The sequence below is a fragment of the Canis lupus genome, chromosome 2 (genome assembly GCF_048164855.1).
Source record: "Canis lupus baileyi chromosome 2, mCanLup2.hap1, whole genome shotgun sequence".
Classification (NCBI taxonomy): domain Eukaryota; kingdom Metazoa; phylum Chordata; class Mammalia; order Carnivora; family Canidae; genus Canis; species Canis lupus.
In genome coordinates, this window is record NC_132839.1 from 16,597,450 (window position 1) to 16,616,484 (window position 19,035).

Consider the following 19,035-nt stretch of genomic DNA (forward strand, 5'->3'; position numbering starts at 1 on the left):
ATGTAAGCAAGTATATAATTTAATTTTTGATTATGGTGATAACTAGATACAGTACATAAAATATGATATTTGTTTTCTTTCTAGGAAAATGGTTCTCCTGAAGAACATGCGATCTATGTATGGGACCATTTCATAGCCCAATCTGCAGCTGAGAATGTGTTTTTTGTTGCTCACAGCTATGGAGGACTTGCTTTCGTTGAACTGGTGAGTACACAATTAACTGTGTTTTTAATTCCCAAACTCTTTACAGGCTTATCCCCCCTCACTTTTAATTGATATCATTACTTAAATTACTTTTATAAAGGATGAAAACAAAATATTATAAGTAAATAATTTTATAATGTTTTAAAAGCATATACTTATTTATTTTATTGTGGCAGAGCTTTTCAATGCTTAACCAGAAAGCTTTTTGCCTATTACTTATTTACATATTATTTCTTAATTTTTATAATATAGAGTATTTTCATACATTTGATGATACTTCTGTTTCCTGTGTCTTGTGTACACAACTGAAGCATGTATTACCTGTCAACTGTTTAAAATTTCAAGAGACCTATTGAATATTGGAGACTATTTTGTTTATCTTCAACTAACTTTTATCTCTACAAGTCAGTACTTGATATTTGACCAGAATTCATATAATCGGTGTTAAAACCATCATAAGTTTTCCCTTAATCTGCTAAGTGGAATTCATTGTCTGGCCATAAAAATCTTTGCATTTCAAAGTACTCAGATTTTTGGAGTTAAGATTGTGTACATTATAGGAAAAAGTATCAAGATTTAAGAATTTTGTCTGTATTATATGCAGTGTTACAAGTACCACACTTTGTGCCAGTATGAATGGTTAATGAGGCATAATCAATATCAAAAATGCATTAATGAAGAATTTATGCCTCCATGTCCATAAATCTTATGTTACCGGAAGGTACTAGTGCTTATAATAAAATGATTAATATGATAAAAGTACATTTGATAATTTTAAATTCAAATAGCCTAACATGGACATTAAAAGCAGGCTCAGCATTAGTTGTCTAACTTTCGTTTCAAACCTTTGGTGTGCATTTCTCTTTGTTGTGAAAATTAAATATATTTCCATGGCCTTTTCAGCCTCCCCATACCTTATCGCTTACCCACATGATTTAGATATAAAACTGATGGTGACACCTAGGAATACTTTAGCTGACCTAAATTCACAAATGCTTATATTCTCTTAAGATCAGTAAATAAGTTAAATCTTTTTATTAAGTGGATTTTACTTTTTAGAAATTATTTTCAAGTACTTTTAATTCTGCTGCATTTATTTTAATATATAATAGATATTTTGAGATAGCTCTTTAACATACTAGTATGTGAATGTTGTCTTTCAAATAGTCCTATTAGCCCTTACAGATAAAGATCTGTATATATATACACACACATATACACATATAGCATATATATGTACCATTTTCTTTGTAAGCCATTAAATAACTTAAAACTTGGAATTTCACTGGCTTGTAGAGTAACTTAAAATATGTATGAAAGCCTACAAGACTAACCAAATTCCAGATTACTGTAAAACATAAATCCCTAGCTTTTTACTTTAAGACCGTTTATAAAAGCCCTTTGTACATTAAATTTGGAATTTAAGTGAATATTGGACAGTTTTTAAAATGAAGTTAAGATGACAGAGTAACAGATGACCAGTGTGTCAGACCCATTTTGCCTGTCCTTCTTGTCACACACTGGTGGATATTTCTCCACTTTTGTTCCACTTTAATATAAAGCACACAGATGTTTCAGAACAAGACTTGACTTCTGACCTTGAGGCTATTAGGGTCAGGGTCCTCAGGGCCTGTGAAATTATCACAAGCTGAGCTAAAGTTTTTCTCCATCACAGGAAGTAACCAGTAAGTAAGAAGTTAAAAAGGAGCTTTGTCAGAGAGACAAGATGGTCTCAGTAAGGGTCAGCTTCTGTAGTCTGCTGTCTCTGCAGGAGGTGCATGCATGGGAGGAGGAATATAATATAACCACTGGCACATCACATATCTGTCAGGCAACACCAGGACTGAGAAGTCTATTTAATGTAATGTACCTTGTTTAGGTTTTAAAATATTAATCGCGATTATCTCGACTTCATAATATTTGCTACTTTTTGTGAAGTAACTTTGATGGGGTGTGTAATAGGGGCGTACCCATGGTGGCAACTGAAGAAAAAGTGGTTCCTGACCCAATAAATAGATTCCTCTAAGCAAATGATAATAACAACAAAAACCACTAATGAGTTTTACATAGATTTTTGACAAAGCTTGATTAATACATTTAAGGCCATTGTATTTCTACTTAATTTCAAAAGGATTTTTAAAAGATAGCATAAAGAAACAACAGAACACATTGAAATATTTTTAAACCTTTGCTTTTCCTGAAAGTTGAATAATATTCTTTCCTGTTCTCCCTGATATTCTTAGGGGAAAAGTCATGGTGTTCAAAGTGTTGACAAATATTCATTTCCTCAGGATTTTTCGGTATTAGTGTAATATATGAAATTGTTTCCCATGGATCCAAAATTGTAATACTAACTTTATAAGAAAGTGAATTGTGAACATCTTAAATTGCGTCTTAGAATTTTGTCTCAATAATACATTATACACATCAGACATTAAATCTTTTCAGTAAACTTTTTTTGAATTATCATAGAATTTTACTCCTGTGTAAAGGCTCTCTACACCCTCCCTCCTTCACTCTTGCAAGCTCTGTCTCTCTCTCTCTCTCACTCTCGCTCTCGCTCTTGCTCTATCTCTCTTTATTTCTATCTCTTTCTACCCCCCTTCTTTTTGGAACAGTCCTAATTTGTAGTATCATGTATGAATTCCTGGAGTTTGTTTTTCTACTACTGTCATATTCTCATATTGTAAAATATATCTTGTCATTTATAATTAAATTAAAGTTGTCTATAATTGTTTAAAATAAATGTGCTGCTAATAGATATCTGAAAATAAATTACTTTTATATTTAGAGCATAAAATATTTGTAAGACTTTCATATTTTGGTAATTGTTGTTTTTGAAAACTGAGAACATTTATGATTATGTCCTATTTTAAATTATTGAGTTTCTCCTGAAAAATACATTATAATTAGGAGATTTATTTTCAAAACCAGTGCTCATTTTATGGTAGTAAATCTTGGAACTTGATCATGTCTAACCTCAGAAAAACAGTATACAGTTTACTAAAATAATGAGAAAAGTGATGATAAAAAAATCCTTTTCACTGCATTTATAATCACCATATGGTAGCAACCCAAATTTCTAATTCTCTAAACTTTCTGTGATCCTTGTAAAAATAGATGTTAAGACAACTCTGGTAGCACATTCCAGCATTCACCCATTAAAGACAAAAGGGAGGAAGAGAAGAGCTCTTTATTTTATGAATTGCTAATGAATTTTTTAAAGTAATCTGTCGTATGTTATCTTTTCTGTGTATTTAATTAGTTACAATATATAAAGTTACAGTTATTAAACCTTCATTTACAAAGTCTTAAATTTGTTTTTAGAATTTCTGTTTCATACATGGTAGAATTAGTAGTCATAGCCAGAACACATTTACTAAATTCATTCAGAAGGACATCTACAAATAATGAAGCTTGCTTTTGCCTTATATTAAAAATCAAGCTCATTTGTTGAAAATTAACTGTCATTAAAAACAATACAGTTTTAAGCTTTTCATCATCTCTTTCACTAGGCACTTTGATGAAGTGATTCCATTGCTTACATTGTTGGTCATTTCAAAGTGCTTTGCTCTTGTCTTTCTAGCTGATAGTTTGACAAAATCAGGCAACCTTAAAATGTTCTTTTATTTGTAAATAAGTCCTCTTTCCTTGTCAATGCCCAGTTTCCAATCTCAGCTCACCTTACCTTCCATGTTTGCAGTACTCAATAAATCAATTTGCATTCAATTTTTTTCTTTACTCAAGTGAGTTTTTTTATAAAACACATTAAACAGTTTTAGCAAATGCATTTCATTAGTTTATTGAATCATCTTAGCTTATATAAAATTATTTTTCTTAATGACTTTTATTTCCTTTTCCATATTATTAGTGATATGTTCACAACCACCGCCAAAAACATCACTTAAAATGTGTGAAAACTGCTCCTTTTGAAAGTGTATCTCTACCCACTTTTGATTTTGGTTTCTCCATGCTTGTCAGCACTTGATTGGCACCTCACTTGCATGTGAATTAAGGAGTGAAGGGAACGCTATTTCCCTGCCATTGTTCCATGCTGGGCTCCCTAGCCTTCAGGCAGCCTAAGCTGACCTTCAGCAGCTGATAGAGGACTAGTTTTTGGACATAACTGTGTGAGGACACTCAAGCTCAGTCTACTCTGGATCAGTCTTTTTAAAAAATAGCCTGAAGCATGATTTGGATTTACGCTGAAGAGAAAAATGAAGTGGGACTGAAAGTATTCGTTTTTACCATCAATGGCATTAGCTAACTCTGACCTTAAAGAAGCATCATTTACATTTTGTCTACAAAGAAGAAAGTAAATTAGACATTGGTAGTATATCTGTAGACTAGTATATAGATATTGGTAGTAATGTGATCAGTGGAAAAATCTAGAAGTTGCGCTACTGAGAATCAAGAATTGAGGAGAGGTAGAATAAGTAAGGGATAAAAGCAAAGAAAAATTGAGCCATGATAGTATCAAAATAATTCAGGCGAAGACACTTCTTAACAATCCTTGAAAATGTTGGTAATTCAGCAAAAATAAGTTACCATTTGTAATATCACTTGAATTTCTGATTTGCTTGCCTACATGATACAAATAGCAGGTTAATGTATGGTATGATTACAACTCGTGGGGAATGGTATCTTAATTCTTTAGTTATTTTATAGGAAGACAATTTAGTTTTGGTAACTGTTCTGTGTGCTTCTTAAAGAAAAGAATCAGAGGTTATATTATTTTGGTCTCCTCTATTCACTTTTATTTCATGCCTTACATTAATTGTTAATAACACTAATTTTATTTGTAATAAAATTACACTAATTTTAGGAATTAATTGCAAGAATCCAAGTGAAATTCAATGAAGGGCTATACCCACATAGAAGTAGTGAGAGTGGTAAAGAAGAAGCACACATTCAAGATGTTCAGGAGAGAGATTCTCCATGATTTAGTGATATTGGATTCAGAAAGCAGAATGAGAGGGGAAAAAAAGGGCATAGTATATCCTTCCCCCCATACACATCTATGGAAGCATATCAAAGTGGATATAAAAAGAATCCAAGCAAAATAAAAAATAAAAATAATAATAAAAACACAGAATCTAAGCACAGCAGATGAAGAATAATAAACCATGATTATGCCAACATGTAGGTATTTGGGGGAAATGTTTGCACATACTATGTGGTTAAAATTGTGGTTAATAATAAATGAATAAATGAACTATCAAGTCAGGGTTTTAAAAAGAAAAGGAGAGTTATGTCTACATTTGTGATTTGTTAATAAACTTCACTGGAGTTACCTGTGTATTGGAATTTGTTTTTTTTTTAACTTTTACTCAAATCATTTTTAATAAGTATTAGGAGGACCACTGTTTGAAAGAATGACTGTTCATTTTTATGTTACGCCACTCCTTTTGTCCCATGTCAAATCAGCCAACACATTTTTGTCAGTTATTTTCCTCTGAAATATCCATCATGTCTTTTCTTCTCTCTTCTCTCTTCTCACTATTAATTTCATCATTTCACAACTCTATCATTGTATACTCTTCTACCCAATTCCTACTGGCTGTCTTTACTCTTAATTTAATACCATATACCACACTATAGATAATATTATTTAAACACCTCTTTCACCATGCCATTCTAGAATCACATTGGCTCCAGTTGTCTACTGCATTATGTCTCCTGTCTGTAATTTTAAGATCCTCTGTATAATCTGATTATTTCTTTTCAACTCTCTTTTTCCCAGTAGAATCTTTCACTTCTAGTCTAATTTCCTTATTTCCATTGCCTCATCTTGCTACATCTCCACCCCTGGCCTCCAAGCCCAGTATAGTAGAAGAACACAAACTCAGGTGACCTGTGTTTGAATCCTAGTTCTGATACCTAAAAGTTATGATAACTTGAATCAAATCCTTTTTGTGTGTCCTCCTCTAAAAGTATCCACCTTACAATAGAGTTCAGAGATTAAATTAGAAAATGTCTGATTTTGAGGAATTAAATCAGTTGTAGTTAAATATGAGTCCAAATGCCCCCCAAGGATGTGTTCTTTCTCATTTTTGCCAATGCCATCCCCCCCACACAACTCCAAGTGAAAGAATTTCCCTCCTTACTAGATTTTTCACAAAATATTTTTACTTAACGCTCCATTTTTCTGTAATATTTGTATGTTTCACAAATAAAAACTTCAGTTTTGTTTTACTAGTTTTGTTTTTGTCTTTTATCACTGAATCTTACCTTGCCCAAGTTAACTAACTGTTCTTGTTCCATCACCCTTACCCAAGTTTGGAAACAATATATATTGCAATAACAAGAATAGGCTTAAATTATTTCCAAAGTTAATTGATCTATAAAGAGAATTCGAGCATTAGCAATAACTCTTTTACTAACTTAACTTAATCCTTCTTTGTATTGGAATATTGACTGATTTGGAAAATCTGCCTAATTAGTTCTTTCACATCTGACAGTATTACCCTTTTTGTTCCTGGTGTTAGTGTCCTACAGTCTTCTCCCTATTGTTGTCCTCATCCCTTAGGCTCACTGAAAAGATTATTTCTCTGTGACTTTTCAAAATATGGTCTCCTCAGTCAAAGAAGAAAATTACTAAATTAAGTTATAACTGTATCCTCATAATATTATGTAGCAGTGTATACAATAAGTCTTGGAAATTTTCCATTTTATCCTCAATTATGAGTTTAATATTATCTTTTATTTAATAATTAGCTTACCTATGCTTATTTCCATTTTTTACCTTAAAATATTTTAGATTAATTAATATATTTATTGACATATAAATAAGACTTATTAAGCTTTCTTGAGGTATAATTCACATACCATAAAATTCATCTTTTAAAGTGCCCAATTCAGTGGTTTTTAGTACAACCATCACCACTGTCTAATTTTAGAACATTTTCATCATCATGGAAGGAATTCAATATCCATTAGCCATCAGTCCCCATGTTTACAATCCTACCAGCAATGTATGAGAGTTCCAGTTTCTCTACAACGTCATGAACACTTGTTACTGTTTGTCTTTTTTATTTTTGCTATTCTAGTGGGGGCGAACTGGTATCTCATTATGGTTTTTATTTGCATTTCTCTAATGACTCATGATTTTGAACATCTTTTCATGTGTTTATTGGCCATTTGTGTATTTTCTTTTGCGAAATGTCTTTTAAAATTTTTGTCCATTTTTTTATGTTGTCATTGTATTGTTGGGTTGTAAGAGTTCGATATCTTTTCACTTTCTTGATGATGTCTTTGAAGTACAGAAGTTTATTTTGATGAAGTTGAATTCATTCAGGTTTTTTTGTCCCTTGAGTTAATTTTTATACATTGTGTGAAGTGTGAGTCAACATAATTCTTTTAAATGCAAATATCCAGTTGTTTCAGCACCATTTGCTGAAAAGACTACTCTTTCCTCTTTGATTTGTCTTTGTTGAAGATTATTTTGGCTATTCTAGATCTCTTGCATTTGCGTATGAATTTTAGGATGAATTTGTCCATTTCTGCAAGAAAGGGAACTGGACTTTGGGATTAAATGTGTAGATCAATTTGCAGAGTATGGCCATCTTCATAACGTCTTCCATTCCATGAACATAGACTTTCTTTCCATTTATTTAGATCTTTTTTTCAGAAATGTTTTATTGTTTTCAGTATATAAGTCTTAGACTTCTTTTGTTAAATTTATTCCTCAATATTTTATTCTTTTTGATGCTATTGTAAGTGAATTATTTCATAATTTCATTTTCAGATTGTTCGCTGTTAGTGTAAAAATACAGTGTTCATGTGTTGGTCTTATATTCTATAACCTTGCTGTACTCATTTATTTGTTCTGGTTTGTGTGTGTGTGTGTGTGTGTGTGTGTGTGTGAATTTCTTAGGCTTTTCTATGTTCAAGATCATGTAATATTGACTAAAAATATTTGTACTTCTTTTCTGATCAAGATGCTTTGCTTTTCTTCTCTCTCCTTTTTTTTTTTTTTTTCCTAATTAATTTGCCCAGTACAATAATGAATAGAAGTAGCTACAGTTGACATCTTTTGGTTCTTGGTCTTAAGGGGAAAGCATTCGTTGTTTCACCATTAAGTATGATGTAACTTGTGATTATTTCCATTCTTGGTAGTTCATTTCCACTAAGGACCTTGTGTGCTTCTTAATGTTTATATCCCTCATTCACACCAAGATCAGGGATCAGGTTGCTCAAAAGGCTGACATGGGAAAAAACTTTACTGATCTTTAATAAGAATGTTTATTGTAGAATAAATGATCCATATTACTCCAGTAGAATTAACCTTTTGAGGAGGCTTTTTCAGAATTCACAAAAATGGGCAGCATCCAGGTCTTACTGCCTTTGTGCAGCTGCAAGACTGGATGCTGTATCTGGTAATTCTACAGACTGCCAGGAAACCACTGGTAAATTAGGACAGTAGCGTGTTAGGGAGGACCCAGATAAATTGATATATTAATTTGTTAGATATAAATCTTTCTACAAGAAATATTTCTTTTCCATTGGTTTTGTAAAATATCTTAAGGAGAGATTTTGTATTTTATTGCAGGAATGAGAGAGCATGGTTGACTATTGTAAAGGAGATTGTAGAAAAACACATTTCAGTTAATAAAGGGGCTGTTTTTACTGTACTTATAACATTATGATAATCACTCAATGTAAGCACGCCCCCAAATAAGATTCCCAACCACGGTGACACCTCTGATTTAACACCACAAACTGAAAAGAGCTCTTAGAGGACAAAAATCTTGCAATCAAAACCATTTAACTTCTGTCTTAGAAGTTAGATTTCAATCCTTATTAAATTATTTACTCTGATTAACTCAGGGGAGCCAGGTAGACTCAGACTCAAAGCATACCAGATCCGTGTTAGAATACAGCTTGAGAGAAGAATAAAGATAGAAGTCAGATTCAGGGAAAGGCCTCATAACTAGAGTTCAGAATGGGTTCAGGAGGAGCTAATTTAGCTGGAGAGATTGGCTTTGGGGCAAGTAGCAGGTGAAACATCCCTAGGTGAGCCTCAATAGAGCATGGTGAACTCAGGCTTAAATAAAGAGGTATAATCTGGTTGCAGGGAATAGAAAATTAAGACATTGGGTGATGAGTGAGTAAAAGAATGTACTCACTGGTTCTAAGAGTACCTCTTCTCCCCAACCATACCCTACATCACTGTATTATAGGGAAGGAAAAGGCGGGGGAAAAGAACAGGATCCAGTACTGGGAAAAGGTTAAACAAAGCAAGGTTTAAGGCTTCAAGCCCTGGCTAAAGGTTTAGAAATGGAATCTTTTCCTGAGAAAGAAAGAGGTTATATAGGAGTAGGCAAAACATCAAAAGGATTATGAAATGATGAATCAAGGCAGAAGTCCAATTTATGTGGCTTAGATCAGAATGGGATACAGTAGAATACTACATTCTAAGGTTATTTAGATACCCAGGGCTTATCCTTGGTGAACTGGTTATCAGGTTTCTATGGCAATAAAGGAGATGAGATCGGAAGAGCCATCATTTTCCTGTTCTCGTGGCTCTGAAATGATCACACTATGGGTGTGAAACCTTTTGTGCCCAGAGAAACAAAGTGATATTCTTTTAAGCTGGTATGTTCTTAACTGAGAGTTGGAGACTTTTAACCCCTATACATATATCAGTTATCTCTCTCCTCCTATTTTTTGCTATTGGTTTTCAGCACCTTTTCAGTGAATAAATTTAGGTCACAGTAAAGCCACCTGGATCTTATACGTTTGACTTCATAGAAATTATTTCTTGGGATTGAATATTTTGCCCTCTAAACAAAAATGGTTCAGAAAACTATTAAAGTTACTAATTCATTTTTTCATTTGAACATCCCACTCTGAGGGAAGTACTGGGAAAACAGATTAAAGCACATCATCCCTGGCTTCAAGAAGGTGATAATCTAAATAGGAAGCACATTTAAACAAATCAGGGTATTATACAGTAAGATACTTGTGAAGTAGGGTTTAGCCCAAGACGTTAACTTCCCCAAAATAAAGATCCACAAAGTAAATTTATCTTAGTTAAATATTGGGGAGAATTATTTCTATTAATAAATTGATATGCTTTTTCACCAGAAAATAAAAACTGTAATGCATTTTTACTCTGGTCTCCTGTAAACCCAGAGCTATGGTTAGTTTTTCATTTCATTAATTATTCTCATCCTTGATCTTTTATTGAGTGTCTTAATTCATAAATATATTTTGCTTAAAGTCATCTTGGTCCTTTTCTTAATTGGCAAAGAATAAATAACAAATTCATTATTTTCTCTGGTTTCTATTATGCTGCTAACCTGGCTGGGCCTATAATAAGTATGTACTCAATAAATAGTTTTTGATCTTGTATTTATATAGAGATTAAATTATCAAAAGTAGATCTCAGATGGTGCTTTGTTGAGTCAGATAAAGAATAAGGTCTGGGCATTCATATTGAGCCACAAGATAGAGCAAAGTGGGATGGATGAGAGAACAAAGTTGATTATTTAAGATGTAAAACAGAGACATTTAGAATCCGTATGCTTGAACGTGTGGGCAGTATAGTCTGTGGCCCCAAAATTTTGGACACTTGGAAGGGCCATTAATGGAAATTGGTCAGTGAATAAAGAAAAACACCTAAGGGCAGCCTGGGTGGCTCAGCGGTTTAGCGCCGCCTTCAGCCCAGGGCCTGATCCTGGAGACCCAGGATCAAGTCCCACATCGGGCTCCCTGCATGGAGCCTGCTTCTCCCTCTGCCTGTGTCTCTGCCTCTCTCTCTCTCTCTCTCTGTGTGTGTGTGTGTGTGTGTGTGTGTGTGTGTCTCATGAGTAAATAAATAAAATCTTAAAAAAAAAAAAAGAAAAAGAAAAGAAAAGAAAAGAAAAAAGAAAAGAAAAGAAAAGAAAAGAAAAGAAAAGAAAAACACCTAAGAAGATAATGAAATCTCTACTCAAGGGAAGTAGCCAAACCTAACCCTAACCCCTAAACTAGTTATGTCTTCTCTGATTAAATTGAACAAGTTAAATCTCATATCCTCTAGGGAAAAAAATTTGCCTGTTTAAATATGTATTAGTGTATTCAGATTTCTTCTTAGTTTTCCATACCTTATTTGAATTTTTCTCATAAAGAAGTTTATTAAACAGCATAGGAATACAATAAAATTTGCTATTTAATGTTTTGGTGACAATTTTATAATAGAGTCAAATGATTAAAAAGTGTTGTAATTTCTAATATACCTAATTGATGTCTAATATCCATAAATCTTGACATCTAACTTCTAACATCTTATTCCAAATTTCTTTACTACATTAATCAGACATCAGGATTAAAAGAAAACTTGACATTTATCTTTCTAAAGGAGAGGCACTGGTCAGAAAGATAAAGCACCTCGACTTTCTTCTGTAGTAGAAATTCCCTATCTTCTTTCCAGTTACATCAAGGGATGCTCTATAATTATAAATGTTGATTTTCTAAAAAAATTCTAGTAGCCTGTCTGCTAACAACAAAGACTTTATTGACTTTCTCAATAAAGTGGTGCTCCATGAACAATTGTAAAATGATACGAGATCACTAGCCCCTATACATTGCCTTTGTTGTATTACTGCTCAGTTTACCTCAGAAAAAATTCCTAATTCCAATGTCATTAATATGTAATAGTTTTTACCACTATTACAGGCTGATCCTTAAATTTTCAGTTTTGCATTTTTAGGATATCTATCTAAATATTAGACATATTTATGTTTATATTATGTCCAGATATTAAATGTGTAGTAATATATTATCTATCTTTAGCATATTATAAACCTTAACATCTGATGACACCTGCATTTACTCCAAGATCTTACAAGAGATTTTCAAGTAAAACAGATACCTTCATACCTGATTGCTGTATTAGAGCCCTCTCTCACTCTCATAGAGCCCTGTCATTGCTATTATATAATAGAATCATATAATCTGTCAACCATGCATGGGAGCCTAAGACATGATTGGGTCAAGAACAGTTCTAAGCAATTCATAGCAGTGTCTTGGAAATGGAAATGGAAATAGAACTAGCATTTATGAATGTCTGACAAATCAGAAGGCAGCAACAGCATCTTCATGTTCATCATAATACTTTAACAATACTTAGTGTGCACCAGGCACTATCCTTACCATATACTTTATATAAATATATTTTATTTCACTTAATCCTCACAAATCCTTATGAGCTACGTACTATTATCATTTCCATTTTACAGATGAGAACCATTTAAATATATCTTTTCTTCCTTTGAAGACAGACCTCCTATTTTGTTACCTTGGGTTTTGGTTTGTTTCTCCTCTCATCAAGTAGCTATGCAAAATAAATGGCATAATATTCTGACTATGGTGACTCTTATCCCTGAAACAACCTCTGGTTTTTCTTATTTGTCAGGATTCAGGTCCACATTTCTCTGGTGAAGTTCATGATGATTTAGTTTTTATTCTCTATCCTGTTTACTGCTTATTCCTTTCTGTGCCTTCCAAGCAGACTTTCAATTTTAATCAATTCTTAATTACCCAAACTAATGAAGGGGAAAGAAGGTGTGGAAAATTTAAAATAACAGGCAATCCCTAAATCATTTATATTTAAATTTTGAATATGTTTTGATGTGGTGCTCTGGAAATACAGTTTAAGCTGAAAAATTGAAAACAGTTTATGAAGATCTGGAAAGCAGATGAATTTCCTTGGCCAAGCCCCTGGTTGGCTCTTCTTTGCAGCTCATTCCATGCTGGAAATAGACAGCTGTCTTCTAATACTAACTAAATAGACTTGACCTTTCAAGTCTCACTGGAACAATCTCTGCCATCGATGTTTGCTCCTTTGCCTCACCTAAATCTGTAAGTTACATCTGGAAATAATAGCTATATAACATAGCAACTACCAAGTACTAGGCATTGTTTGAAGTGCTTCATATATAGTAATTCATGCAATCCTTATAATAACACTATGCTGTAGGTATTAATATTATTCTCAGTTACAGATGAGGACACTGAGGCACCAAAATGTTAAGTACTAAGATCACACATCACTAGTAAGTGATGGAGCCAGAATTTAAACCTGAGCTTTCTGGCTCCAAAGTCCATGCTCATAACTATTACACATACTGCCCCTCAGAAGGGAGCATTAATTTAGGATACTACTAGATTTGGTCATTAAACATTGTTTTAACAAGGTATTTTTACAACTTAAACGTTTAACTCTTTCAGGTAGATAGATTGGCCTTGTTGTACAGATGAAAGACTGGGAACGTTGAGGAACTTGCCCAAGGTTGCACAACAAGGGTCAGAGCCAGAATTGAAATCCAATTTGAAATCAAAATCCAATGTGAGAATTAATGAATTTACCCATGAAGCAGTCTCCCCCTCTGATGGGTTTTTTAAAAACCCACATGAAATAAATTTATATTAAAATAGGAATTTTGGGGGTGCCTGGGTGGCACAGTCAGTTAAGTGTTGAACCCTAAGGTCGGGATCTCAGGGTCGTGAAATCGATTCCTGTGTTCAGCACAGAATCTACTTAAGTTTCTCTTTTCCTCTCCCTCTGCCACTTACCCCATTGCACTTGTACCATCAGGCACATGCATGTGTACTCTCTCTTTTTCTAAAATAAATAAATAAATCTTTAAAATAGGATATTTTAAGGAACTCTCTATTCAAAGAAATTCTACATTTGTATTTGTAAAGTACAAAATTCTTTAGTAAACTGAGTATCATACCTAACATACTTTTTAAATTGAGAATATGCTTTTAAAAGCAAAAAAATCACATATTGTGCAGATTTAGGTCAGGAAGGTTAGAATTTAATTATTCATTGCCGATCACAATGTCAACACTGTCAAATATTAGATGATAGTACTCCAAAATTGTTTTTCTTTTTTCCTACATATTGGAGAAAAATATAGCAATTTAAATATTGTAACAAAAAGTGAAACCATACTTGCTTCATCCTTTGAATTTAACTGTAAATTGGAGTTTACGTTTCACTATGAATACCAGACTACTCAAAATTCTTATATTCAAAATTAAAATTGGAAAAAGGAAACATTTGAGTCCCTATAATTAACCTGCTACTTCATGCCTTTCTGATTTATTGTAAGCACTTCATCTGATATCTAATACTTGAAAAGCTCTAAAAGGGTATTATAGTGCTTTGATTTTATATCTCCATGCTTACTCCATGTAAATAGTAAAGTTTTTATAAAGCTTTAAGTCTAAGTAAAGAGGATCAAACAAATGAATGACATATTTACTTATGCCTTAGGAAAAAAATCTTATTAGACTAAATTGAAACTTAAAATCTTACCAATGTAGAAAGCACTAGAAATGTGAAAACTAAAAAGTAAGCTATGTTTGTCCTGCATAGTCTCATATTTCTCTTCATTTTTAAATTAATGAGTGTTTTAAGATATCTGTCCTTTCAACAGCTAAATAAACAGCTTTTCATAGTGAACTTTATGTTAGATGTTTCATGTTCATATTTTATATAGGGTTTTGCTAAGGAAAGTTCATATATCAGTAACTAAAGGAAAAAAATATTTTTAATATTGGAAATATTTGCTACACGCCTTTTAAAAAACGCATCTGCAACTGTTTTCAAATTTAAAATTCCAAAGTAGATACACTAGCAGATATTTACAGGTTTTTATTCTTTTGGTAGTATCTTTATTATAGTTCCTGACCCTATATGATTTTGACTTCCCTTAAGTTATAAAGGGTTTTTTTTTAAATGTGAAATTCCTAAGGAGAAACAGTAGGTTTAAAAACAAATGAAAAATGAAAATATTTGGGAAATAATTTTGCACTCAAGTACTTCCTTGAACACCTGATAATTGAACATTTTTGATGTAGCCTTATACAGCATCTGACTTGCCTTCAACACCGTTTAACAGGGATAGAGCTTTATGTACTAACTTTGTGTACTGAGTAGCTCTTGAGCTTATTATTCATTCTAATCAGATTTTAGAGTGGTTTTTGGAGATACAGATTTTAACTTTAAAAGAAAAGCTGCTCCTATAGCAATAGGTTAACCCCTATAGAGAATAATCCTTGGAGACTGAGAATGATGACTATAATTTTATATCTTGAATTCTTTTTCCTACAACATTTTCATTTATTCCATGTTTAAGAACTACCTGAGACAGTGTCTGCTTTTTTTTTTAAGGTTTTCATTTCCTGTTCATGAATACATACTAAAAATCTAACCTTCTGAAACTTAAGCAAAATTCAGCTATGCCAAGAAATGTTAAGAAATTAGAATTTTATTTGCACACTCTCAAAAATAATGCTGTTTCTCCCATGATGTTTTCTTCCTCTTTGCTGCATTCTAGATCCCAGAAAGAGTTTTTAACCAGCTATTAAAAATAACCCATTTTAAGAATTTGCGGGAAATGTAAAATATTCATCAGTATATATTTACTGTCTGAAGCTGATATAGCTGTAAGGTTTTTTAGATCCAATTGATCTATTGCGCATGTTCCCTCCCTAGGTTGCAGGACGTGCTTCTATTTGCATAAGGCCCTGGGCAAGGTTCTTTCTTGCATTGATTGGCCTGTCCAAGGCAGCCTGATGTGTTCTTGCATTGATCACTTTGTCTTTTCTTAGAAGACAGTGTTACACTGAGTTCATCTCAAACATTCTAGGGAGAAGGTAAAACTTTACTGCAGATGTCTCAATTTTATTCAGATGTTCCTTTGAGTATAGGCCCTTTTTGCAAGGATAAGTATCTTTTTTTTCTTAACTAATTTGGATGTTTCTGCAGTTTGAGTGCACTGTAGACTAGATTATGTTTGAAAAAGCTACGTTAAAGAAAATTGCCAGAGTATATGCCATTTATCTTGTGCTATTTTTGTTTTTAAAACAGTATATCTCGCTTCCAGCTTAAAACCATTTTCTTTAAAGATGATCTCTTAAACCTAGGTATAAACTAAAATTTACTGGTGTTGCGATAGATTACGACTTATCTTTACTAGCTTTATAGATTCCTTAGTTTCAGTGAGATGTGCATTGCTTTGTGTGTTTAAGAAAATGAGTTTTATTAGTTTCACAATGAAGCAGTGGTCCAAAATGACTTGCCTGTTACTATTCATCATTATTAGTTAGTAATATTAATGTGAATGTATGTAAAATATGGAGATTATTAAGCAGCTGCATATCAGTGTTAACTATGTAAACTTTTTTTCACTATACCATAACTTTTGTCGTAGCGTTTTATTTGACGATAATGGAAACTTGAGTTTAAGAATCAAAGTCTTCAACCAAACCTATGAGAAATTGAGCAGTGAATGTTTTGCAGTTTAGCCCTCTTTCTTGGCTGGTCCTTAAATCAACATTTATATTGTCTGCCAAAGAACATATTTGCCTACACAGCTAATTATCAAGAAAATGCCCATTACCCCCAACCTATTTACTACATCTTTAGTGAGGAACTGGTGAGACGAATGTAGACTTCTGTCAAGATGCAGGGCAGTATCTTCCTCCCGACCAGCTTGCTGTTTCATCAAAGCCTATGTGAATTTATGAGAAGGTTTACTTTTGGCAAAAATTTAGAAATGTGTCATGACTGAATTTGATTATTGTGCTGTTGGTAATTAAACTCTGCTACGACAATTCCTTAATGGTTTCAGAAAGCATATTTAGTAACACTTACTACAAATCAGGACATTTTCATATATGCTGTTTTATCTTCATTAAACAGGTCACTATTTCCGAATATTGTTGAAGTATAGAAAATAAATGTAACAGAAAAACATTGAGTCATTTATTTTACTCGGTGGTGTCCCTGTGGCATCACTCGGTATATCCTAAGCCACAGAAACCTTTTACTTTAATCATTGTGTTTTGTGAAATTTGATAGGAAAATATTAGGGATCACATTCATTTGCATCAGAAGTCCTAGAATTCATGCTTTAAAATTAAACACGGAGTGAATTCAGTGTTTACTATACAAGGGCAATAACCATGTCAAGTTGTTAGATAATGTCATTTGCTGTTTTAAAGGTGTCTCTAAAAGCTGCCATGTTAATGAGGTATATACATGAGTTATATGAAATTTTTTCAGCAAGTGGAAATGTCAGCAAACAATTATTGTTAATTTAAATAACATGTATTAGAAAACAGGTCCTTACATTGGAAAAATTAGTTTTGTGGGTGATTGAAGCTTAAAATGTGTTGTTAATCATTTGTGTATATATATTCACATAAATATGAAAATAGTATTCATAGAATAGTGATGTAATTTTTTTATAAAGTTTAAATATAAGTTTGGAGCTTGGGAAAATAACTTGTGAAAACACCAATGAAAAAGGGATATAAAAGTATTGAAATGAAAAACCTCATCAGACACTTAAAAACAGCTCTTCAAAACTGAATCCAATCTTTGGAAACATGGATATTACCTTGCAACTTTTGTTCAGTGCATCTCAACTTTGTGCAAGTATAGCTCTCTGAAATGGAATTGTATAGTGTTTGCACATTTTTTTCCAGTTAAAATGAAACGTACATCATCTTGCATAATTTACTTGTCTCTGGTGGTTAAATTTGCATATCTGAATGAGTAAGTATATATCTTAAGCTCCTGCTAGATGTAAAATAATCTCATGAGTGGAACAGAGCTCTTTTACCTCAGAAGTCGGAGGAGTCTATATTTCACAGCAACCCATGATCAAACAAGCTAATTCAGATGCCGGAAAGTGCTTTTGCTTAGCTGTGTGGAAGAACCATTGACTGCATACAACCAACAAGTGTATGGTGCTACAGGAGATGCATTGAAAACCCCTTATATGACTGAATGACAACCCCAAATACAAGTGACCATGTGCAACTATGAATAGGTATAAATATATACTTCAGCTGGCCAGATTTTCTGCCATATAATTCAGTCACAATTGCTGTATTTCTCCTCCAAATTTACACCACATAATCAGCTGCTTGAATGAACCCACACTAGAAAAATATAATTCAGTATTTGGTGGGAGGAAAAAAAGAACTTGGCCTGTGTGCAGTTCTATCAAGATGTTGTATCATGCCCACTCTTTTTATCACTGCTCAGGTACTACTCAGGACCTCAGACTTAGAAGAGTCTTCCAGACTTTCCCGTGCAGGGACATCAAGGTCTGAATGTGAAATATGTTCACTGTGCTCAGTCTCTTTTTAAAACATTTCTGAGGAAACTTGGTGGGGGTGGGGGGTAGGCTTTGTTGTCAAGTGCTGGGAAACATAAAGATGGTGAAATAGCTGGTAAAAAGTTGTCCACTGAAATCCATTACTTTTTCCCATATCTAATGAAGAAGCAACAAATTGCTAAAAAGCTTTCAAGCTTAATGGGTTTTCAAATACAGAAATAATTATTTTTAAATCCTAAAAGGAAGGATACACTGATTTCAGCCCTCTTATTATTTCCCGTTGACAAAGCTTCATATATTTTATTGATGATTTCTAGAAGTTACCATATTTCTAGTGTAGCATATTGTAAGTCTGAGAATTTCTAATAATATCACGGTAACTTTGTAGTAAAAATTATTAATCATTAACTATTTATTAAAAGTATATCTCTTCATAAAATCTCAAAAAGTGGAGTTTTTTGTTTGTTTAATGAAATAAAATTTGATCTCTCATCTTTAAGGATATGCTTGTAAATTTCCTGTCACTGTCTATATTATTATATATAACACTGTTTGATTAAAAACTTAAGTATTGATTGTAATGATGATTTTTAAGTCATGATAGTACATGTAATTCTAAATTTTTCAAGATATAATTAAATAGAAAATCATTAAGGTATACTTTGTTTTATGTAAAAGCGTTACTTCTCTGAAAATAAAGCAA

At 32.8% G+C, this 19,035-nt stretch overlaps 1 protein-coding gene across 25 annotated transcripts in view; it reads left to right on the forward strand.

The window, feature by feature from the left end:
* ARB2A (ARB2 cotranscriptional regulator A) overlaps positions 1 to 19,035 on the forward strand; it is a 413,754-nt gene that overhangs the window by 218,377 nt on the left and 176,342 nt on the right. For all 25 annotated transcript variants that reach the window (XM_072791456.1, XM_072791470.1, XM_072791354.1 and 22 more), the window contains one exon: positions 85 to 204. In XM_072791456.1, coding sequence (XP_072647557.1) covers positions 85 to 204 — 120 coding nt within the window. The remainder of the gene's footprint in view (positions 1 to 84; positions 205 to 19,035) is intronic.